Raw genomic sequence first — 23486 nt, 5'->3', positions numbered from 1 at the left:
TCCCCCCGCCGTCACCCCCGCGGCGGGACGGCATCCGGACGCGTCATGCCGCGCACATACGTCCGCGCAAACCCCGAGGAGGCAAAGATGAGGTCCGCTCGGCTCGGCTCGATTCGTCTCGACTCGGCTCGGCTCGGCTCGGCTGCGGCGGCGGCGCCGCGGCTACATGTTGCTGCTGCCGCCTCAGCGTCTGTTTCTCGCCCGCCCGCCTCGACACTTCTCGGCTTAACATTCAGTATGTACCCCCGTTGCCTGGCAACCTCTCTCCACCGCCCTCTCTCTCTCTCTCGCCTCGACCCCCTCCCCTACCCGACCGACTCGCTACACGTGTTGAATGCAAACGAAGTCGCCGCCGCCGCGTTCTTCCTTTCCCGCCTCCTTCGCTCCGCTGCTGACGCTTTGCGGCCCACGTGGCTTCCTGGCGAAAGTGAAGCATTCCAGGACACACTTTGACCCTTAACCCCGGGCTTGAAACCTTGACGTGAAACCCGAACCTTTGCCGGAAACCCGATTTTGAACCGGAAATAAGCCACGTTTGAAACCGTAAACCGGGCCTCAGAACCTTAACCCTTGCCTGAAACTTTTTCCATCCTGCCTACTGGCTAAAGTGAAGAAGCTCGATGCAGACTTACATTTGGAATCTCCATCTTGGTCTTCATCTTCGCCATCATCATCATCATCATCGTGGAGGGGGGTCTTTTTCCCGCCGTTGGTCCTCCAGCCTCCAAAAGGCGCCGTTCCCGCGTCCGCCGAACGTGCCGCGTCCCCCTCCTGACGTCGACAGAAAAATCCAAAAGTCGGCCGGTCAGGTATTGGTTGACACGTCCAAAAATAAATTTAAAAAAAAAAAAAAAAAAAAAAACATCTTAAAATAGACTTGAATGATGGCGCACGTCTTGATGAGAGAGAGAGAGAGAGAGAGAGAGAGAGAGAGAGAGAGAGAAAGAGAGATTGGTCCCCATCCCGGGGATTAGTTGGGGGTTCACTGTATAGTAAAATTAGAATAAATTCAGAAGATTATTGGTGTTGATTAATCATAATTCTGTTGTCTTCTATAGGCAATCGAAACCCTTTGTGAGAGAGAGAGAGAGAGAGAGAGAGAGAGAGAGAGAGAGAGAGAGAGAGAGAGAGAGAGAGAGAGAGAGAGAGAGAGAAAGAGAGAGAGAAATAGGTCCCTATCCCGGGTATTATTTGGGGGTTCACTGTATAGTAAAATTAGAATAAATTCAGAAGATTACTGGTGTTGATTAATCATAATTCTGTTGTCAGGCAATCGAAACCCTTCGTGAGAGAGAGAGAGAGAGAGAGAGAGAGAGAAAGAATAAACAAGGACATGAGCTACTCAATTAAAAAAGAAATCTACACCAGCAAAAAATATCAAAATTCTACTTCCTCTCTATGATTTAGAACTTATTTTGTCTAGAAATCCAAAAACTGGTTTCAAACCATCATTTTCAAAGTTTCAAAACCAATTTCACACCCCTAATCCGTAACTTTGGTTTTCATATCTCACCCTGGTTCAAAACCCCAAAGCGGTCTTGAAAATCTAACCCAGGGGTGGCCTGACTTTTTCTACCCCAAGATCTATTTTTCAAGCAGGCAGCCTCTTGCGAGCTACCGACGGGGGGGTTGATAATCCTCCCAAAATGTTTTAAGGTTAATATTATGTTGCCTCCTATGTTTAAAAAAGAGAATTACCTTTTACTACCCACCATCTTATCCTGCACTTTCTACTTTGGCTTCAGACCAGAACTTTCCCACTCAGCCAAGAGAAAATCTCGTCCAGCTGAACCACTTTTTCTTCGATTATTCACATACTCCGACGGTCATTGCAACTTAAAACGACAGCATTTTTTTAAACGTTCTCCGTTAATATCGAAAGTAAACATAAGCAGCGTGTCTAGCTCGTCTTTGCTCTACGATGTCCAGACTGTGGACGCTGTCATTATAAAACACATCGATGGGCTGTGTAGGTGCTGTAACATTTGTAATTATGAGTGTACCGCTTTAAGGGGGGGAGGGGTGTAAAGTAAACTAGGAAAAGAGGAGCAGCGGTCGTTGTTAGCGAAAGTTCTGTGTGCTGCCTGAAAGAAACCAGTGGCTTCTTCTTTTTTTACAGTACCTATTGTGAATTGTTGGATGTAACAAGTCATCCCTCACTCATTGAATCACATTGCAAAACGCCAAAAATTGAATAGCTGTCCCGCGATCTACCAAGACCGCTTCCATAATCTGAAACCCACGACCTTCATCTGGGACCCGAATTTGGCACGCTGGAACTGGAATTGACATCGCAACCAAGCGCAAGCTAATAGCGGCCCCTCGTCGTCCTGAGCGCGTGAGCCCAGCGCCCATTTTCCCCTCGCTTTTGTCGCGCGAGCGCTCCTAATGGCGGGTAAGTGTGGAAAGCGCTAATGCGAGCGCCATTATTTTCTTTCTTTTCATTTCCGCGGGTTTAATGTTCCTCATCCCGCCGCTTTTGTGACCCGGGGAGGCGCCGCGGCGATAACGAGCAACAAATAATGTGCAGCGCTCGATGGAGAACGGCGGGAATGCGCGGCACTCCCGACATCCATTAGCGGGCTGCCGAGACGAGGCCGGGTGAGGTCGGGTCGCTTCTTGCGCGGTTCTGCCGAGCTCGGCGGGAGGCCCCGGCAGACATCTAAAACTGGCTGCGCTAGCTTGCGCATATTTACACGGAAATGTGGTACATGACCAGTGCGGGGAAGTGACCACGCACAGACTGTACTTATGTATACTCCTTTGCTGTACTTACCTTTACAAAGTACAACACAGCACCGCAGTTCATCATTTATAATTGGAATCGAGTGTTTACGGACATTTTTCAACCGGCGGGCGTGGAGGAGGGTCTCACCCAACTTGCAAATTCAGGTTCGCAAACTCACAGGAACCAGGAAATGGTCCTCAAAAGGTCTTAAGTCGTTTTTACTGTTCTATAGTTTTGGATTGTGTTCTACTGCAGACTACGAAAGAAAATTCTAGAAACAAACTTGGGGTGGGGGTAAAAGGCCAGAAGAGTACTGTCCCTTTTCGGTAGGTTCAGTGCCACTGACCACATTCGGGTCGAGGTGTGTTTTTTATCAGTTATCAGGATTGTGATTCTCAACCACGTTTGCCAGAACTCATCAGGCGCGCCAAGGGAAATGATCCACTTTCACTTAATTGCTCTGGAAATTATTTATTTTTTACCTCTATTATACATTTTTTAAGCGCGACAGCAATCAAATAAAATCAATAAATAAATGGAGGGTTTCAGAACAGGCTCTGTGTCAGATTTGTCCTTGACTGAACAGGTCCAGAATTCACAGAGGTAATTAAATAGAGATGAACTCGTCATTATTTCAGTAAAGGCTGTTCCTAGCTAATCTATTCTGAATTGGTTATGCTAACAACTGTTCCAACGAGTAGCTTCCCTTCCCGCCCCCCACCGTACACACGCACAAAAACTTTTCTTTTTACTACTACTGTATATAAAATTCTTATTTAAATCCACACTTAAACTGCATATGTTAATATTGAGTGTATAGTATAAATTCTGTGTAGAGAAATTGAGAACAAAATTAGCTGGTGCTGAACGCTTTTTGCAATCGCGATTAGCATTAGCGCATGAATGATTACCGTTTTAGGTATTAAAAAAACAGCTGTCTATCATTCAGCTCACTCATACATCGTGTTATATGTGAATTACACATCAAACAGTATTTTTAAAATCACTTACAGATGGTATTCGGATGTTTTCGGCAATATTTTCTCCGGTCCGTACAGCGTGCGTCTGCAACAAATGTCCGGGTGAAACATGACTGGTGATGCAAGCATGGTTCCGGACGGAAAAATTAATGGAAGATAAAGATAAATGATAACTGGTCATTTTTTGGGGCGGGTACCTTAAGAGTATCACTAACAGTTTTCCCTTTCTTGGGAGTCAAAACAATTCCTCAGTATTTTATTTTAATTTACATTCAACAGGGACAATTTCAATCCCATTCATAGCGTTCCAATGACGTCATCACCGTCCTTAGACCACTCGGAAATTAACGTTAGAAAAAACAACTTCCGGCTTCACCTATGACCTGTATTCTTTGACCTTTGACATGCAAGATGGCGTAACTGGAACTGGAGCCCAAACGGGCCTGGGTGGGCATCAACTACAGCATCAGTTCCTAAATCGATGCGTTCACACGATCCCTAAAAAGCGGGAATTTTTTTTTGTATTTTCTGCGCAGTGGGGTTTGGGGGGGGTGCGGGGGGGTTTGTTTGAAGCGAATGAGGCTCCGATTAGCGTAATGGGACCGACTGTAATGGAATGGCCACGCTGCGTCGCCAGGAAAAATGAGAGCAATTCCAGGCGAATAAAGACATCGTTAAAGGGGGGGGGGGGGGGCGGACTTGCACGCTTCGCCACGCCGCCATCTTTTCTTGAATCGGGAAAAGTGATGTCATCAATGTGAGACCTTCAGCATGTTTGCATCGTGATAGAACATCCATCCATTTTCTTGGTCGCTTATCCTCACGAGGGTCGCGGGGAGTGCCGGAGACTATCCCAGCTGTCAATGGGCGGGAGGCGGGGTACACCCTGAACTGGTCGCCTCCCAATCGCAGGGCACATAGAGACAAACACCCGCACACACAATCATACCTAGAGGCAATTCCATCCATCCAACCATTTTCTTCACCGCTTATCCTCACGAGGGTCGCAGGGAGTGCCGGACTATCCCAGCTGTCAATGGGCGGGAGGCGGGGTACAGCCTGAACTGGTCGCCTCCCAATCGCGGGGCACATAGAGACAAACAGCCGCACACACAATCATACCTAGAGGCAATTTCCATCCATCCATCCATCCATTTTATTCACTGCTTATCCTCACGAGGGTCGCAGGGACTGCCGGACTACCCCAGCTGTCAATGGGCAGGAGGCGGGGTACACCCTGAACTGGTCGCCACCCAATCGCAGGGCACACAGAGACAAACAGCCGCACTCACAATCACACCTACAAGCAATTTCCAATCCATCCATCCATTTTCTTCAACGCTTATCCTCACGAGGGTCACGGGGAGTGAGGTGGGGTACACCCTCAACTGGTTGCTGGGCACATTGAGACAATCACACCTAGGTGCAATTTAGAGTGTCCAATTATTGCATGTTTTTGGACTGTAGGAGGAAACTGGAGCGCCCGGAGGAAAACCCACGCAGGCATGGGCAGAACATGCAAACTCCACAGATCAGGCGGGCCTGGGATCGAAGCCGGGACCTCAGAACTGTGAGGCCAACGCTTTCCCAGCTGAGCCACTGTGCCGCCTCAACATGAGTATCATCATTGTCGTCATCCCCAAAAACGCCTTCACTTGTGTAGCGCGTCTCTACCGTCAATGAACACAACAAGAATCAGAATCAGCGTCATATGGCGTCATATTCATAATCATGGTCATTTATAAGTTATGGAAAATACAATATAATGCATTCTTGAGTGTGAACCCCATGAGATCTGGCTTCGAGGGTCAAACCGTCGCTACCCGTCCAAGCAGTACACGGATCGACAACGACGCATCAGAACGCCTTTGCCCCATCCAATATGGCCGTGCAATTCAGCGCTCAATCAGGTGTTTATCTTTGTCTATATATATGGCAAAATAAATTTGAGCGTGCATATCCGAAGTGATCTTTGGTCAAGACTCCTTCGGGAGCTCGGGGCCGAATGACGACAACGTTGCGGGCCTGTGACCTCCTGATTAGCGTAATTAGCATGATTAGCAAGAGCGCCTCGCACGGGGGGGGGGGGGTCACGAAAGGAGCGGTGGGGGGTTTCATCACGGCCGAGTCCTTTTTTTGATGACACCAGTTCAAGGTTGGCTTTTTTGGGGCGGGGGGCAATCACTTCTGTGGTGCCATGCTAATTGGCTTCATTTCCAGATCACAACATATTTTATTTATCTTCTTGCCCGGTTGCTAGATAAATATTGATCATGAACGCAGCGAAATTTCATGTCAGTCTCCGACGCGTCGTCTATTTACCCAAGCGGCCATCAATTCACGGGGTGGGGGCGGTTCGGCTAACGGAACCGCGCCGCCGCCTTCAGTCTTTACGGGGGCGCGTCGGTCATACGCCGAGAGGACGTCGCCCGCATTGACGCCGGCACATTTTCCCTCCGTCGAGCCGCCGCTCGGTTGATTGTCCGGCGCTCCCGGGGCCTCCCCGGCCGGGGTCGTTAGCCGTGATTAGCGTTTTCGTGGAAGACGTTCATTAGCGCTACCTGGAGCACACCTGCTGGCGGGAAATCAGGAGCTCTCTTGAAACAAAGAAAGAATCTCTGCGTCCGTCCTGCGGTGCATTGTGGGAAAACGCCCACGGCTACCATGACAATGCGGTCCCCTTTGCTGGCCGTCGCCTTGGTTACGCAGCCGTTTAGCGCCGTTGCCGTCGCTAGAAAACCTGACTAGAGGTCTGACTCGGTCGTCTTTCGGGTTAGACGAGACTCGACAACCCGAATCCCGCAAAGACAAACAACAAACGCTCTTCATCCCCTCGACTGACTCCCCAAATCCCACATTGAAGTGAGTTGAGGCGCTTCACGGTGCGATTTGCCGCCACCTTGTGGCATCTGCTGGCAATTAAAAATAGTGAGGCGGCATCCATTCGTTTTGATCCAAAACCAGCGAACGCCCGACTGAAATCTGATTATAATTACCGTAATTAATATTTGAGACCCTAAACAGTCACCAAATTCTGATCGCAAATCGCTTTAACGTTATGAGTATTTCATAATAACATTTCAAACTTTTGAATAAATGGCTTGGATTTTTTTTTTTTTTTTATTATTTGATTCCACGCGTGCGTGCCCAACACGCCCGCAGCGCCGCCGCTCATCTTTTAAGCGCTCCGTCGCCGCCTCGCGCTCCAAGTTGACGTGAGGAGGCAAAGTTGAGCTGACAAAAGATGAAATGTAAAATGCTTGCCAGCCCGCCGGCGCCCGCGTATGATTTTTCGATCGCTGGCTGAACCCCCCCCACCGCATGCGCGCGTTTTTAATGGCTCGGAAATGGCGGCGCGTGAAGCCGAGCGCTCGTTTACGCGGCTAAAACCGGCGTGGAACTAGAAAAGAGAAACTGTTCACCCGGGCCCGCGGTGGGGGGGGCGGGGGGGGGGGGCGCACAACGGCCAACTAATGACGGGGTCGCAAGGAGAATTCTGGGTAATGAAGAGCGCTGGGAAGTCATGTGGGAGAGGGCATCCGTGATCTCGTGGGAACTTCACGTCAAAGAACTCTGTTGAAGTGCGTTAATGAGCTTCGTTTCCACCTCGCGGCATCTTTGTATCACGGCACTAAGTCGAATTGAGGTGAGGAGTTTCGTTTAGAGAAAAATCTTGGGGTTAATAAACATTTCTGAAATGAGTAGGGGACGTTTGCTTTGACCAAAATAGTGCTTTGCCGCCATCTTGTGTGAACTTGGTGTACAGCAACTACGTAGAGGTCAGGAGTTTGAGTCGGGAACTATGTTGAGGAGAGATTGGGAGTTTCACTTCGCCAACGGTGATGCTCTGCTGCCATCTTGTGGCATCTATGGGCACAAGTTATATGTCTTTCGCGGAAGACGGGGCGGTGGGGTGGGGGTCAACTGTCAGAGTTCATCCAACGCGGAGGATCCTTCAAACAGGAAGTCCGTCCGTCCTCAGTTCGAAAGACGCCGTCGGGAAAGTCACCCGGCGAGGTGAACACATCAGTCAACGCCGCCGTGTCCGTTTTCTTGACGACGCGCCGCGCACGTCGGATGAGCTCGCGCGGCGGCCCTTTATCGGCGACATTTCAGCTTGTCGCCGTGGCGTTCCCGCAAAGCGGGACGCTGACATTTCACGCGCGGCTCGGCGCCATCAGGGGGCGCTCAAGGTCGAGGAGGACGACGAGTTGAGTAAAAATAGGCACACACATACACACGGCATCAACACAAGCGTGTGCGCGTGAATCTATTAATTCGCTATCATCGATTTATAAAAACGTGGCGCCGATGATAAGATCCGCAGGGTGGCCGGCGAGTGAAGTTTCCACGGCGGGCCACCAGAGGGCGCCGCCAAACTCTCGTGACGCAGCGGGGAACGCACAAGTTGCGCGGTTGGTGGTTGTCACGGCAACAGAGCCGGAAGGGAACACATCAAGTTCACACCAACCCGCAGAGAATGCACGGGAAAGAAAGAAAACTCAAATGGTGGAAAGGAGAACGTTTTATTGGTGTCGGAGCGCCAACGTTGTCGCCACAAGAAAAAAAAAAAAAAAAAAACAGAAAAGAAAGTGTCGCCACATCGCTAGGGGGCGCTTCAAGGGGAGTTGCAGTTCTCAAGAGTCACCAGTAGGGAAACGCGGCCATCCACAAAGTTGTGAGAGGTAAACAAAAAACAAAAAACGAGGAGGCCGTGATTATCGTCGCCGTGGTTACCTGCCAGGAGGCCACCATTTTGCACCAATGCGGAACACGCCCGATATAGAAAAAACGCCCGGTAAAGTCTGAAACCATTGGGACCGAATCTCTAAATCCTTCAACAAAAAAAAAATCCCATTCACGCCGCCATCCAAGCATAAAACCGTCCCGGAACCTTCCCGACTCAAAAGTCCCAAGTTGCTGTTTGTGTAGTCCTTAAAAAAAATAATAATAATAAAAAAAAAGTAGACAACCATGTTGGAAGTGCAGCACCCAGAATGCATTTGGGCTCCGTGGAATTCAAGTGGTTGGAGGGAATAACAGGAAGTGGAAGAAGGAGGGGGAAAAAACAGCGAGCACGATACAAGCTGAGAACATATTTCATCTTTTTTTTTTACCTTTCAGGCTTCATTTGGTTTTTTTGGTCCCCCCCCCCATTAAAAAAAAAAAGTTTGTGGTGAAATAAAAGCGACTGTCGACCGACCAATCAGAACACGGATCCAACGACGACTTCGCGATGCCGACCAGCCACAAACCCTGCGAGCGAATGTTCCACTTTTTTTTTTTTTTTTTGCTTTGATTTTTTTTTTTCTAAATATGTGTATTTAATAGCTCAGACAAAAATACCTGAGAAAAATGACCCCCCCCCCAAAAAAAACAGATTTTTTTTTTTCCTTCTGTAATATATTCATCGATGTATATTACAACTAGAATCACGTAGTTCAAGCATATATCATATACACTTAAGTGAGAGTAGAAGAGTACTAAGTATTAGTAGGGAGCGTCCATCATGGCTGGAAAGGTTTGAAGGTAGGAGGTATAGACGTGTAAATCTAGATACGCTTTCCGTCGATACGCAAAGAGAAGAAAGAGCAACTCAAACACGAACAAAGGGTTAATAGGCAGTTCAAAACGCGTGCGCGTGCGCGTGTCAGGTGAAGGACCGTTTCGGATCAGCACCATCGAAGTCCAAAACGACCACGACCACGACGAGTCTGTGTGAAAATATCTACGGCGTGCGCACGCGCGTACGTGTTTGTGCGCGTTTCTGAGCGCCGCGAGCGCACGATTGTCCGCGGGAACGGCGCAAAGGGCGCCGCCGGCCCGGAGCGTCTGTCGCCGCGGCGACCCGTGAGCCGATCGGACGCGGCGAAAGAAAACCGCTTCCAAAAAAAAAAAAAAAAAAACGTAAAGAAAAACAGAACGAGCGTCTGATCCCCGAAGTCCTTCTCACCTCTCGCAATGGTGACTAAGCCCCGCCTCTTGCACCGTATGAAATCCCTGATTGGACGAGATACATTCTGCTCCGCCTCCACCGGCTAGATTCTTTTGACGTCGGCCGACCGGTTTGTCGCCGCCTGGACGTAGAAAAATCGAGAAAAGTCCTGCTGGCCTGCTCGTAGAAAAATAGACATCCGTTCTCCCGGCACCGCCGCCCCCGCCGCGCTTCCTGTTTTTCCGCTTGAAAAATAGATTTTGACGTGTAGAAAAGGACGCGGCCGAGCATTAAAGTGACGACTCGGGGACGCGGTTGAGGGGGGCGCGTAGCGTAAGACTGTCACGTAGAAAAGGACACCAAGCTAGCGGGCGCAGTGCGTCAGATCTGGGCGGAAAATCCGGATCGGGGACTGTTAAAGCGGCTAAAAATATGACGGGCGTAGCCGCGTCCCGCGTAGCATCGCCGCGGAGCTTTTCAGGATCGTATGTGCGCGCGCGAAGCAATCTCACAAGCTAGCTAGCCACCGTTTTACCGCGTAACTTTGCCGCATAGCAACTGACACGAAAGTGCTGCTGTCGTTAAATTGAATGGTTGGCGCTTGAAAAATAGACTTTGCCGTGAAGAAGAAGAAGAAGGAAAAAAAAGCACGACGTGGTCGGACGCGGGGACGTGTGGGATTTACGGGATGGACAGTTAGAGCGAGCTGTGGTGACATGTTGGGTGGGGGGGGGACCCGCGTAGCGGCGCCTGCGCAGCGGTTTCCTCCTGCGGTCGCACGTTGGATTTCCACTAAAGTGCTGCCGTTGTCAAGGGTTGACTGCTTGCCGTCCGTCCTCCTCTTCCGCCGCCGTCTCCTCGTCCTCCTCACAGGTCGCCGTGCCGGCTCTCGTACTTGTTGATGATGTTCCGGCAGCGTCCGAGCTCCTTGCGCATGTCGGCGACCTCCAGGCGCAGCGCCGCGTTCTCGCGCTCCAGGAAGGCGGCGCGCACCGAGATCTGGTTCTCCTTCAGGCGGCGGGCGTCGCGCGAGCGCTTGGCCGCCTCGTTGTTCTTGACGCGCCGGCTCCAGTACTTCTCGTCCTGGGGGGTGGGGGGGGTTGTGCGGTATGTGGGGGGGTGTGTGGTGGGAAGGAATGTGGGAGGGAGACACACAGGGGTGAAGGGGGGGGAGGACGGCATGAGGGTCAGTTACGTGATGACGGGGGGGGTGGGAGAGCGGGGAGGAGGCAAGAAACTCAGAAGATGCTAATGCTAATGTTTTTCCCAGCTATCAATCTGTACTTCATCCGTCCGACTGTCGCCGACTAAATTCCCGACCGCTATTCGCACGGACAGTAACGAAAATGAAAAATCCAAAGTGATTACTAAGTATCTCGCCTCCTGGTTGCAGTTTTTGAGGTCACAGATTCTTGTTACGACACCGAATAGCGACGCAAACCAAGCAAAGAAATGTTGCCAAAACGCTTCTTTTGACATCATAACGGCATACTTTAGCCAAGAGTCCTTGCGACATCGTGGCCGCGATCAGTTTTTCCCTGCCTCGGTGACGAAACATGCATAAATCCATGCTCGATGGCGACATCTGCCTCGATGAAGCCGGCTAGTTAGCCAAGCGGCTCCTTAGCATTAGCGCGCTCAGTCTCCGATCATCTACCGTGATGTGTTGGATGAATCTTCCATAAATGAAGTTAATACAAGTGCTGTGGTTGCTGACTGCCACGAAGATCGATGAAGCTCCTCATCCCTCTCTATCAGTCTTCCACTGATCTATCTACTTTCGAGTATCTACGTCCCGGTCAGGTCGCATCGCGTGGCTTTTGCGTGGCAAAGGATTGTGGGAGTTGTAGTACCTTCTGCTCGTTGGGCACGAGCATCTTGCGGGCCTTCTTGATCATGGGCTGCGGCTTGAGCTCCTCGTCGCTGAAGCGGTGCCGCCGCGGGTCGAACGCCTCCTGGCCGGGGACGCTGGACAGAGCCACGTCCGCCGGGTCGGGGTCAAAGTTCACCTGGACGTCGCCGTTGCCGCTGGCCGCCGTCGCCGCGGAGGCCCCGGCCGGGGCGGGGGGGCCGCTGGAGGAGGGCGACGCGTCCTGGCCCACCACCTGACCGCCTGGGAGGGCACAACGAGAGGGTGTAAGTCACCCGAGTTTACACTTCCTACCACTGGAGGTCGCCAAAGTCACACTACATCATTTTCACTTTTGCGCGTCCTTTATTTTTTCATCGCTTGACACTTTTCACTTTCTGACACCAGGCGTCGCTGTAATTTCATTATTCAAGTCTATTTAGTTGATAATTTCCATTTATTCAATTTTTTTATTTAATTATTTAACTCCTTATGAAATTGTCAGCAGATTCACACTTCTAATCTTTGTTTTAAAATGTATTTATTTCGAATGCTATGCCGAATTAGTTTACATATTGATGAATGATTTTATTCTTTGATTTCTGTATACAGCACTAGAAGATGGATAGAGTGATATATTTTCTACCACTAGGTGTCGCCAGAGTCACACTATCTCTTCCTGTTTCGAGTTATTCTTTTGTTTTATTATTCAAATATCTTGTTCATGAACTGGATTTATTCTATATGATCAATGCCTTTACTTATAATCTATTTTTTACTGTCGGACTTCAATTTGATTATGATTATTATTTTTTTTTTTTTTTACCGCTTGTGGCGAGGAGGCGTTTGTATTCATATTTGAAAATTTGAAAAGAATGCGCACATTTTCGACGCCAGCAGCACGCGGCGATCCGGGTCGAGTGCTCGGAACCGAGACCGGCGTTCGACAAACGACAACACCGGCGCCCCCACTCTGGTCGGAGGGCGGGGGGGGGGGTGGGGGGTGGTGGTAAATCGATGTTCCCGTGGCAACCGCGAGCCCGCTGTTGATGCGACCGTTTCGAAGGCCTCCACCTGCGAGCGAGCGAGCGAGCGCACGTTTGCCGGCATCCCGCACGTGCCCGCCGCCATCTTCATCCGCCTCCGCGCACTTGCCGCTCCATCTGTTTGTCTGCGCATCACCATCATCATCATCATCATCCTCGCATCTAGTCCCAGATCATCCTCACTAAGTCGAATCTGACTGTTATTTCCATTTTTTTCCCCCCAAAATACATTTTTTTGCATACCGGTGATTTATTCCCCACTTCTTCAAGAATGCGTCCAATAAGTCACCTGAACCGGGCCCTGAACCGGAATACCGGGGCTCCACTGCGCCCGCCTTTCACCCGAAGTCAGCCGGGACGTGCAATCGGTATAAAAGATGTCGCCGTGACTGTCAAATGTCGCTCACAACTAGCGGAGGCGACGGTACGCGAAAATCGGACAGCGCAAGTCGGCGTTTTCTTTTTCGGCACGAGAGGAAGCACGCGCAGAAGCGCTCCATCGGCTGAGAAAGCGGGCTTGCGCAAGTCTCCACACCCCCCTACCCCGTAAATGGGTTGGGACTACGTTGAGAAATAAAAAGTGGTTTGAAAAATAATAAAATAAAATTGTGGAAAAGCCTACTAGAACAACTCGAGTTTTGGAAGGGGTTGATCTCCGGCACTTTAAATTGCGGCAGGTGAGCGGTGATCTCCATTTGACACGAGTTTGAATGTGATTGGTTCATTCCGAATAAAGCCACGTGCTAAGTTCTAAGAGGGTGTGTACACTTGCGCAACCACATTATCTAAGAAAAAAACGACATTTTTTTTTACTTCCAGTCCAAAAGATTTTTTTTTTTTGCAATGGAGTTGTCCATGTTACAAGTCACATTAAAGTTGTTAATGATTTATCATCATCATCATCATCCATCCATTTTCTTTGCTGCTTATCCTCACAAGTGGCAAATTAGAGTGCCCAATTAATGATGCATGTTTTTGGGATGTGGGAGGAAAACGGGAGTGCCCACCCGGAGAAAACCCACAGCCGCCGTGCAGCCGTTGCACGTTCAATAAATAAAGTGATTTATTGTAAATCATCAAATAAATATTAGTGAAATAAACAATTCTTACAGATACATTTTGACATAACTGGTTAGCTCATTGCGATTCAAGTAAGTAGAAATCATACAGCGAAAAAGGACGATTAATAATTTTGGCATTAAAATATGATTTGCAATGTTAAAATGTAAAAAATGTATCACATTAAATACTTGAGTATTTATGTTTTTGTCACATTAAATACTTGAGTAATTGGTTAATTGTGGGGAAAAAAAATAAAATATAATGTAATGTTACGCATACTGTTTCTAATGAAATAATTATTAATTCTAATTATGGTCATTATAAATAATCCAATCAATGATAAATATGAATTATTTCCTCATTCTAAATCCATGTTATTTTTTTTTAAATTACAGTCATGAAAATAATCCAATCAATGATAAATATGAATTATTTCCTCATTCTAATTCCATGTTATTTTTTTTTAAATTACAGTCATGACAATAATCCAATCAATGATAAATGTGAATTATTTCCTCACTCTAATTCCATATAATTTTTTAAAAATTACGGTCATTATAAATAATCCAATCAATGATAAATATGAATTATTTCCTCATTCTAATTCCATGTTATTTTTTTTAAATTACAGTCATGAAAATAATCCACTCAATGATAAATATGAATTATTTCCTCATTCTAATTCCATACTATTTTTTAAAAAAATATTTTACATTGGGTATCCATTTATGTCCAACACGTAATTGTTCAGCTCCTTCAGGAATTATTATTATTATTCATTTGGCTTTCTTTTACATTTCCCCCCTCCCCCACCTCCGTCATTTCATTTCTGCTTTTTTTTTTTGTTGTTTTTGTCCCCCATTTATTTCTTTCTTTTGCAATGAATTGGTCAGCATTTCGACCCCCCCCCCCCCCCCCCCGCCATCCGTTGCGATGAGGTTCCGATTCTGAAATGGAATGCATTTGGAGCCCACGCAGGTCATGTGACCAGCGTTCCCGTGCAAAGAGAAGCTGGCTTGCCTCCCTCCCTCCCTCCTTTCCGCCCCCCCCCCCACCCCCCACCCCCACGGGCTCCCTGCAGCGGCACGTGACGTGGCGCCGGCACATGGCCCGAGCGTGTGAGCACACATTTCAAAACATGCAAAGCCAACTCGTCCCCCCCCCCCCCCCCTCGCCGCGCGACGTTAACTCTTGCCTCGCTCGCCGTTACTCGATGCCGAGTCATCATTCCCCCCCCCCCCCCCCCCCGTTGGACACGAACCACTTCGAGGCCGGAAGACCATCGGGCTTGCCCTCCTTAAGTTGAGAAGAGGCAAAAACAAACAAAAAAAAAAGAGCCTTGTTGTCGTTACGCTTGTCAACAAAAGTCCGCTAGCTTCATGCTAACATATAATGAAAAAATGCCATAGACGGGCAAGTGGAAATTAACAAGCGGTGTCGTTTTTTTCTTGCGGGGCCCGCATTGTTTTTCCTCAGAGGGCCGTGACGACTGTGAAACCATACAAATGTTTCATTATGTCATCATATTTACATCAATTTACGATCTGCTTTTGGAGTCACAAGTCAAGGCTGATGTGCTTCTCAAATGTTCGCGTTCGGTAACACAACAAATGCTTGAAATAGCTCAACTTTATCATTTACGATGCGCGACAATTTGAAATTTTTGTACACATTTTTTCACGGGAATAAATGAAAACCTACACTCTAGATTCGGCTTCGCGGGCCACATAAAATCATGCGGCGGGCCGGAATCTGGCCCCGGGGCCTCGAGTTTGACACCCGCGTACTAAACCTTCAACCGAGGGAGTCGAACCCGCAACCCAAAGGATCGCCATCACACATGGATTTTATAATCCTCATCGGAGGATTATCTATCCATTGATTTGTCGACGGTGGTGGATCAGCTGGCTGATCGGTTGGCCTCGCAGTTCTGAGGACCCAGGTTTGATCCCGGCCCCGCCTGTGCGGACTTTGCGTGTCCTCCCTGTGCCTGCGCGGCTTTCCTCCGGGTGGGCACTCCGGTTTCCTCCCACATCCCAAAAAAGACGCGGCATTAATTGGATAGGATAAATTGACCCTAGGTGTGATTGGTTGTTTGTCCCAATGTGCCCTGCGATTGGCTGGTGACCAATTCAGGGTGTGCCCCGCCTCCTCCACATTGACAGCTGGGATACTCCCTTGTGAGGATAAACGGCAAAGAAAATGGGTGGATGGATGATGATGATGATAAATCATTAACAACTTTAACGTGACCTATCACAACCCCATTGCAAAAAGATTTTTTTTTAGATTGGAAGTAAAAAACTGTTTTTTTTTTTAGATACTGTGGTTGTGGTTTAGATTGGAAGTAAAAAAAAAACTGTTTTGAAAATAATGTGGCTGCACAAGTGTACACACCCTCGTAGAACCGAGGACGTGGCTTTGTTCAGAAGTCGGATTCAAACTATTATTAAATGGAGGTCACCGCTCACCCGCCGCAATTCAAAGTGCCGCCGATTAACCTGATCTCCACCACTCCCTTGTGAGGATAAGCAGGTCAGAAAATTGATGGATGATGACACCCACAAAAAAATTTCATGTTGTTTGATCAAAATGGCTTCGGCGGTGGGGTGGGGTGGGGGGGCATTTCGGAAAAAGTCATGCAGCAATTACAGAAATTACAAGAGGACTCCAACGCTCCCTGCGACCCTTGTGAGGATAAGCGACAAAGAAAATGGGTGGATGGATGATGATGATGATAAATGATCAACAACTTTAACGGGACCTATAACTTGGACAACTCCATTCCAAAAAGCCTTTTTTTTTTTTTTTTTTAGATTGGAAGTAAAAAACGTTTTGTTTTGAGATAATGTGGTTGCACAAGTGTACACACCCCGTTAGAACCAAGGACGTGGCTTTGTCGCATTCAAACTATTGTTAAAAGGGAGCTCACCCGCCGCAATTCAAAGTGCCGCCGGTTAACCTGATCTCCAGCTCTCCCTCGTGAGGATAAGCGGCAAAGAAAATGGATGGATGATCTATCCACGCATCTCTATCTAATTCTCTCTCTCTCGCCATAGTAACACTCCAGCAAGCGAGCGCCGCTTCCACCGCGGGGACTTCTGGCTCGACGCTTCACGTCGGGTTCCGTCACGTGTTCGCGGTGCACACACACACACACACGCACGCACACAAATGCACACGCACACATTTGTCCTCAGATGAGAGCGCATTAAGGCAAACGTAGCAGCATGCAAACAAAGAGGACACTCATATGCGCGTTGCAAAGTTGCCAGCGCGGTGCACGAATCCACATTCACACGCGCACAACGCTCGTGCACACACACATTCTCGCGTATTCCCTCGGTCGGACCGCAGCACCGTTTCGATCGCGGCGCTCCGTGCGACGCGCACTCGACAAATCTCACCCTCGGGACGCGTACAAAGTACACCGAAAAATGTACAAGTTGTACGCAATTTGGGACACGTTTGAATCCATAGCGAAAAATTGGCGGGATGCAAACTTGCGCACGAATTGCGGCCTTTGCGGACGATGTCGTACGTCACGGGCGCTTTCGACGCGGGTGTCGGGTGTCGAACTCCGGGCATTCGTTGCGGCGTGACGCCGTCCACTTACGCACGGGCTACGTTACGTTTCCAATTGTCACCCCGGAAACCGGGACAATTCCGATAGCGGTAATCGAGATCGGCACCCGGAACCGTGGTGCCGCAAGACCCGCGACCCCTCACCCCTGCCCCCCATGAACGCTGGCTTCATTCAGGGGGGGGGTCACTCACCGTGTAGACACTCAGGTCCTCCCATCATGCCTTGCTGCGGAGGCGGCGGCGGGTGCTGGACGGTCTCCAGTCCCAGCAGGGAGGACGAGGAGGACGAGGAGGACACCGAGGAAGAGGACGAGCACGGCGAAGGGGAGCCGGGCGGGCACTGCGAGCTCTGATTGGGCACCGCCGACTGGGAGCTCTGATTGGACACAAATCAAAAACAGGTTTGCTGTTATCGTCCGTCCTCTTGTTTGGACTCAAATTCTTTGCGGGGGTTTTAGCAAGTCCCACCGCAATCTGGCGGCAATGGACTCGGATCCCTGTCCTATCCTGTCCAGTCTCATCTCATCCGGTCCCGATCCGACTTTTTGCGTCCAGTCCAGTTGTATTCCATTCATCCTACCTCCTCCTCTCATATCCTGTCCTGTCATTCCCTGTCCAGTCTTTTCCTGTCCTGTGCCTACAAGTTCTACCCTTTCTCCTCCTGTGCTGTCCTATCCCATCACGCCCGTTCATCCCTGCCATTTGACATTCCGTCCTGCCTCGTCCCAACCTTTCTTGTGCCGCCATCTTGTCCTGTCCTGCCCCATTCTTTCCTGTCCAATCCTGTCCTTTCCCATTCCTCGTTTCCTGTCCCATGCTGTCTCCCCTCGCCCTGTTCCACATTGTCTTGCCCCAACTTGTCCCAATCCTGTCCTGTCCTGTCCTGTCCCATCCCATTCCATTATCCGCCGTCTTGTCCCGTCCCATCCCCTCCCTATCCTGAACCGTTTTTCCGCTTCCTGTTTCCTACCTGCGAGGGGATCTGCGCGCTAGCCGAGCTGGGCCCGTTTCCGTGCATGCCCATTCCGTTTTCGGTCAGGAACTCCTCCAGGTCCATGTACTGGAGCTGGAACAGGCCGCCGTCGCAGGGCAGCGTCCGCTCCCACAGCAGCGGGCCCAGGAAGGCCGACTGGGAATTGGGCCGCAGGGCGCCGGAGCCCAGGCCGCCGCCCAGGCCCCCGGGCCCGCCGGCGCCGCCGCCCAACCCCAGCGAGTCTTCATCCGAGTCCAAAGGTTTATCTTTATCTGGTCAGGAGGAAAGGTTGTCACTGGTTAGCGCGGTCCGTTTTATTTTTGTCTACAAGAACCTTGACGTTGACCTGCAACTGTCTTGTATATAGCCGAGAAACTGAAAATCATATTTCGGTGTCGCCTCAGTGCATTACGGGACACTCACCGCAAGACAAAATCGGAACACAGACGCGAGATCTAGAACGCAGAGTTAACCTCAGCGCCGGTCGTCCGTTGACCTTTGAACCGCGTGGTAATAAGGAAGCGTTCGTCCAGCTGCGCCGCGAGAGAACGCGGGGAGGGGAATTGGAATCGAAAAGGGATTAAACGTGGCAAACGTACGAGGGAGATTACGGCTCTGGCGCCGCGGGCCTCCGTAATCTCCCGCTTCTTCATCGCCGTCGAACGCGGCAGCCGGCGACAGGGCACGTGCGGACAAACGGCGGATTGCCCGAATATCAATAATCCAAAACAAATCCGACGGCGTCAATCAAAATCAAAAGTGAAGGGCGACGACGGAGAAAGTCACCGTGAACAAACAAACGGAAAAATGAATAACACGTCGCCGCCGGCGTTGCATTCGAGGACGCCGGGGCGAATCCGGATTCATATTCGCGTTTACTTTATTGCTCGTGAGGCGTTGGGATGAATGCGTTTGACTTTGTGCGGCGAGCAGGAAGTGTGCAAACGCGAGCTTGTTCATGCAAATTAGAGCTCGGACACGTGTCAAGCCGAGCGTGACGAAGGAGAGCCCGGTGGGGGGGGGGGGGGTGTTTACACTTGTGTGCGTGTATCGTTGTGTTCGTGTACACTGTTTGCGTGTGTATGCACATTTGTGTTTGTGTGCCTGTGGACATTTGTGTCTTTGTGTGCGTGTGATTTCAACTTTGTCTACATTTGTGTTTGTGGGTGCATTTCAATTTGTGTGTATTTTTGTGTTTGTGTACATTTGTACAGTACAGTACAGTCGTGCACGTGTACATTTTTGTGTTTGTATTTTCGTGTTTGTGTTCAGTTGTATTTGTCTACATTTGTATTTGTGTGCACATTTGTGTATTATTGATGTTTCGTGTACATTTGTTTTTGTGTTATGTTTGTGTGTACGTTTGAATGTGTGCCAATGTTTGTGTTCATTTTTGTTTGTGCACAGTCGTGTCCACGTGTACATTTGTGTGTATTTTGGTGTTTGTGTGCAGTTGTATTTGTCTACCTTTGTATTTGTGTTCACATTTATGTATTATTGATGTTTCGTGTACATTTGTTTTTGTGTCATTTGTGCGCGTGTACGTTTGAATGTGTGCCAATGTCTGTGTTCATTTTTGTTTGTGCACACTCGTGTCCACGTGGACATTTGTGTGTTTGTATTTTCTTGTTTGTGTACAGTTGTATTTGTCTACATTTGTGTATTTTGTTATTATTTATTTGCGTGTGTACCAACGTTTGTGTGCATTGCTTGCGTGCATGTTTGTGTGCCTGCGGACATTCCTGTCTTTGTGTGTGCATGATTTCGTCTTTGCGTACATTGGAATTTCTGTGTATATTTGTGTTTGTGTACATTTGTGTACGCAAACACAGTACAGTCGGACACATGTACATTTCTGTGTTTGTATTTTCGTGTTTGTGTACAGTTGTATTTGTATTTGTGTTATGTGTGCGTGTACAATTGTTTGTGTGCACGTTTTGAACGTGTACCAATGTTTGCGTGCATGTTTGCACGTGTATGTAAATTTGTGTTTGTGTGCGCATTTGAAAATGTGTGTAGATATATTCGTGTCTGTGTGTACATTTGCGTTTGTGTACAGTCGGGTCCACGAGTACATTTGTGTGTTTGTATTTTCGCGTTTCTGTACAGTTGTATTTGTTTACATTTGTGTGAGTGTATTTATGTTTCGTGTACATTTATTTTTGTGTCGCGCATGTGTATAATTGTTTGTGTGTACGTTAGAATGTTAGTGTACATTTTTTGGGTGTGCACATTTGCATTTGTGTGTAGATTTATGTTTGCGTGTCCAATTGTGCACCTCTTTTACATTTTGTGACGTAGTGTGTATGTTTGTACATGTGCATGTGTGAGACAATTATAGTTCATATATCCACATACAGACACACACACACACACACACAAACCATCAACTTCCCAACTATGTGACACTTACGGGCCTGACGTCTTTTTTTTTTTTTTGGATACTGTCCCTTTAAGAGTAACGCCGGCACACGTGCACGAGCACGCATCCCCGTGCACACGCGCGCAGCCACTCTCACCTTTCATCTCGCAGCAGTCTTTGGCGCCTCGCTGGTCGGCCTTGATTGGCAGCTGAAGGAGGGACTTGAGGTTGGTCATCGACGTCAGGTGCCCGCCCGGGGGGCCATTCGAGGCCGGGTTGGGGGCCCCGAACTGGGGGCTGGCCCCTGCCGCGGGGAGATCCGGCGGCAGGAGCTGAGCCAGAGGCCTGGACATAACTTCCGAGAGAGAGAGAGAGAGAGAGAGAGAGAGAGGAGAGAGAGAGAGAGTGTGGGGGGGGGGGGGGTGAGATTGGGACGGCAGGGGGCGACCTGTCTAAAAATCAAAATAATCCACTTAACGCGCTGTAAAAATGATGCGCGCGCACGTCGGAAGAAGAAGGAGGGGAAGAAGATGCGTTCTTCTTATCTCCACCGCATGAGTCCCATGGCGGCCGAGACCCCCCCGCCCGCCCCCCGGGTGCTCCCCGACCCTCCGTCCCTGCTCTGGATCCCGGGGGCAGCGGCGGCCACGAAAGCGCCCCTCCGCCCGGCGGGCATCGACGCCACCTCGCGCGCGCGAGAACCGCGGTGGTCAAAATTGGCACCAAAAAAAAAATAAAAATAAAAAAAAGTCCCGGCGTTAACCACCCTCCCTCCACCCCACCCCACCCCCCCCCCCCAAAAAAAAAAAAAAAAAAAAAAACAGAAAGCGTCAAAATGAAAAAATGGTGCGACCATAAAAAACGACACAAAAATTGCAATGAAAAAACGAAACCCGAGAGTGAGCGAGGAGGATGGAGGCTGCTCACGGCTCGAATGTTCGCTCCCTCTCTCGGTCAGCTGGAACCAACACGGGCCGCTCCTGTGACGTCACAACTCACGGGGAAGGACCGCTTTGAATACGACGGCCCCGCCCCCCCCCCGTGTGCGAGAAAAGATGAGAAATAATATGGAAGTAAATGTTAATCGTGACATTTAAAACAAACAAAAAAAGACAATTATTGACATTTAATTTGGATGAACCCTACTTCCTTTTCACTTTCAAAAATCGATTGATCTATTTGCAAAAGGCACCGTCATCGTGTTTACATTATGTCATCTGTAAATTATTGCATAGTAAAAAATACAAATGCAAATATTGCGACAACAATAACAATGCGTCAGTGTTTTGTTTTTAATATCATTTTGTCCCCACATGACGGGAAGGAGCGACGCAAGATTTCCGGAAGTACTCGAGTAGCAAGCCGCGCCCCCACGTGGAAGCCCTACCGTTGATTGGTTGCAGTGCGCTGTGTCCCCTCCCCCTTTTTAAAATGAATATTCAGATGACATGAGTGTTTCAATCCAAATTCACATTTTCACACACACAAACACGCAATTAACATACACTCATAATCATGTGCAAGAAACACACACTTTACACAAACGTGCAGTACACACATTCCCACGGGTGACACAAACACACATGACCACGCGCACGCACTCAAACACGTAAACACACGTGCGCACGTCACTCACACACACACAACGTGAGAAGGCAGACGGAGAACACGCACACACGCGCGCTTGTTACGTCACAGTGCGTGAGAACAAACGCCACCGCCATGTTGGGCGCGCTTCCGTCCGCTTGGATGGGATCGACGCGCGTTCACGTGCAGGGGGGGGGGGAAGAAGAAGAAAGCGTCGCGCGCACCCGCGGCTCGTCCCCGCTGTTCTCCCACCGAGTGTCGGCGAAGGGAGCCGAGCACGTGTCGACGGCACGCCTCGCGCTGATTGGCTGAAAGTAGGTCACTCCCGGAGCCTCGACCGCGCTCCCCATTGGAGGAAAATAGGTCATAGGCCCCGCCCACTGTGTTCCCCATGCCTTGGCCACGTGATCGGCAGGGAGCCGCCGGAACGTGGAAAAAAGGAAACAAAACAAAACAAAAGAAGTAGCAAGTATGCGCCGCATTCACTTGAAGGAAAATTCATATTTTCAAATTTTCTAATCTTTACGTTAAATATCAGGATGGAATCTTGCACTTGCGGAAGCAATATTTGCACCACGGTTGAGATTCTGGGTTTGAATCTTAACTCTGACGCTTTCCTCCCGCCCCCAAAATTGTACATAGCCTCTTGATAAATACATTTTTTTTTCAAAAGCTTCTTAACTAACTTACTTTCTACTATCACTTAGAAAACTCTGAAATGGAAAATATACATTTTATATACGTACTATATTCACGTGTGTCTGTTACAACTCTCATGTAACGTGCTCTACTATTGTTTGACATATTTAACCCAAAAATAAAATAAAACAAAATGTGCCAGCTGCTACGCTGCATTCTGGGAACACTCACGGATTCTTAGAAGGACCCAGGTGGGGATGAGGACGCTACACGCTGACGTCATCTGACAGGATTGTGCACGTGGTCGGACCAGGACAAAATAAGTCGGGCGCGCGCATGCGCACTCGGCACTTCAGTTCAATCAGCTGTCACGGCTTCTCCAAAGGGGGGGGGGGGGGAAACTGTTACTAAAATGGCGCTACCTGGTGGACAACGTTTGCCATTGCCGTATTTAGAATTTAAAAAGGAAACATTTTCATCATCCCACAACTATAACAATTTGCTTTTAAAATTTGGGGGGGGGGGGTCAAAATGGCAGCGGTGTTTAAAATGGAGATTTAAATCTTAATCTTCAATTGGCCCATTAACTGAAGCACGTTTTTTATTATACTACTTACTTCACAATAAATTATTGAAATTGATAAAAAAAAGTAAATCAGTCATTTGCATTTGACATACAAGTTAAATGATAAACATCTAATATATGTATAATAAGATTTTTCAAAAATTTAACTTACAGT

General features: G+C 48.8%; 2 protein-coding genes across 4 annotated transcripts in view; both read right to left on the bottom strand.

Moving 5' to 3' along the window:
* Positions 1-3980, bottom strand: part of LOC133500753 (voltage-dependent calcium channel gamma-7 subunit-like) — an 84829-nt gene extending 80849 nt beyond the window's left edge. The window contains exons 1-3 of the mRNA XM_061819860.1: positions 3906-3980; positions 3740-3793; positions 633-771 (exon numbers count right to left, since the gene is read on the bottom strand). Of these exons, the coding sequence (XP_061675844.1) occupies positions 633-634 (2 nt within the window). The 5' untranslated portion in view covers positions 635-771; positions 3740-3793; positions 3906-3980. The remainder of the gene's footprint in view (positions 1-632; positions 772-3739; positions 3794-3905) is intronic.
* Positions 3981-8168: 4188 nt separating this feature from the next.
* Positions 8169-23362, bottom strand: dbpa (D site albumin promoter binding protein a). 3 transcript variants are annotated; one of them, XM_061819842.1, is made up of 7 exons: positions 22978-23362; positions 21448-21531; positions 20678-20875; positions 18156-18430; positions 17378-17561; positions 11497-11756; positions 8169-10726 (listed from the first exon to the last, which is right to left on the bottom strand). In XM_061819842.1, exons 3-7 carry the CDS (start codon positions 20871-20873, stop codon positions 10511-10513), a joined length of 1131 nt encoding a protein of 376 aa, XP_061675826.1. In that variant the 5' UTR covers positions 20874-20875; positions 21448-21531; positions 22978-23362; the 3' UTR covers positions 8169-10510. The 3 variants fall into 3 exon arrangements, with proteins under 3 accessions (XP_061675826.1, XP_061675818.1, XP_061675836.1); XM_061819834.1 differs by lacking the exon at positions 21448-21531; XM_061819852.1 differs by lacking the exons at positions 21448-21531; positions 22978-23362 and having other exon boundaries at positions 20678-20901.
* Between the last annotated feature and the right edge of the window lie 124 nt (positions 23363-23486).

This window comes from Syngnathoides biaculeatus, chromosome 1, assembly GCF_019802595.1.
Source record: "Syngnathoides biaculeatus isolate LvHL_M chromosome 1, ASM1980259v1, whole genome shotgun sequence".
Taxonomy (NCBI): domain Eukaryota; kingdom Metazoa; phylum Chordata; class Actinopteri; order Syngnathiformes; family Syngnathidae; genus Syngnathoides; species Syngnathoides biaculeatus.
Note: the sequence above shows the minus strand (reverse complement) of the source record. Positions and strands in the feature narration are given on the sequence as shown.

What these genes read in the sequence shown, in the direction of transcription:
- dbpa (XM_061819834.1), bottom strand. Translation starts at nt 23,029, where the DNA reads ATGACGTCAGCGTGTAGCGTCCTCATCCCCACCTGGGTCCTTCTAAGA. An exon ending in GCGCGCAGATCCCCTCGCAG is followed by an intron (nt 17,562 to 18,155) that starts GTAGGAAACAGG and finishes GTGTCCAATCAG; the next exon opens with AGCTCCCAGTCGGCGGTGCC. An exon ending in AGGACCTGAGTGTCTACACG is followed by an intron (nt 11,757 to 17,377) that starts GTGAGTGACCCC and finishes GTGCCCTCCCAG; the next exon opens with GCGGTCAGGTGGTGGGCCAG.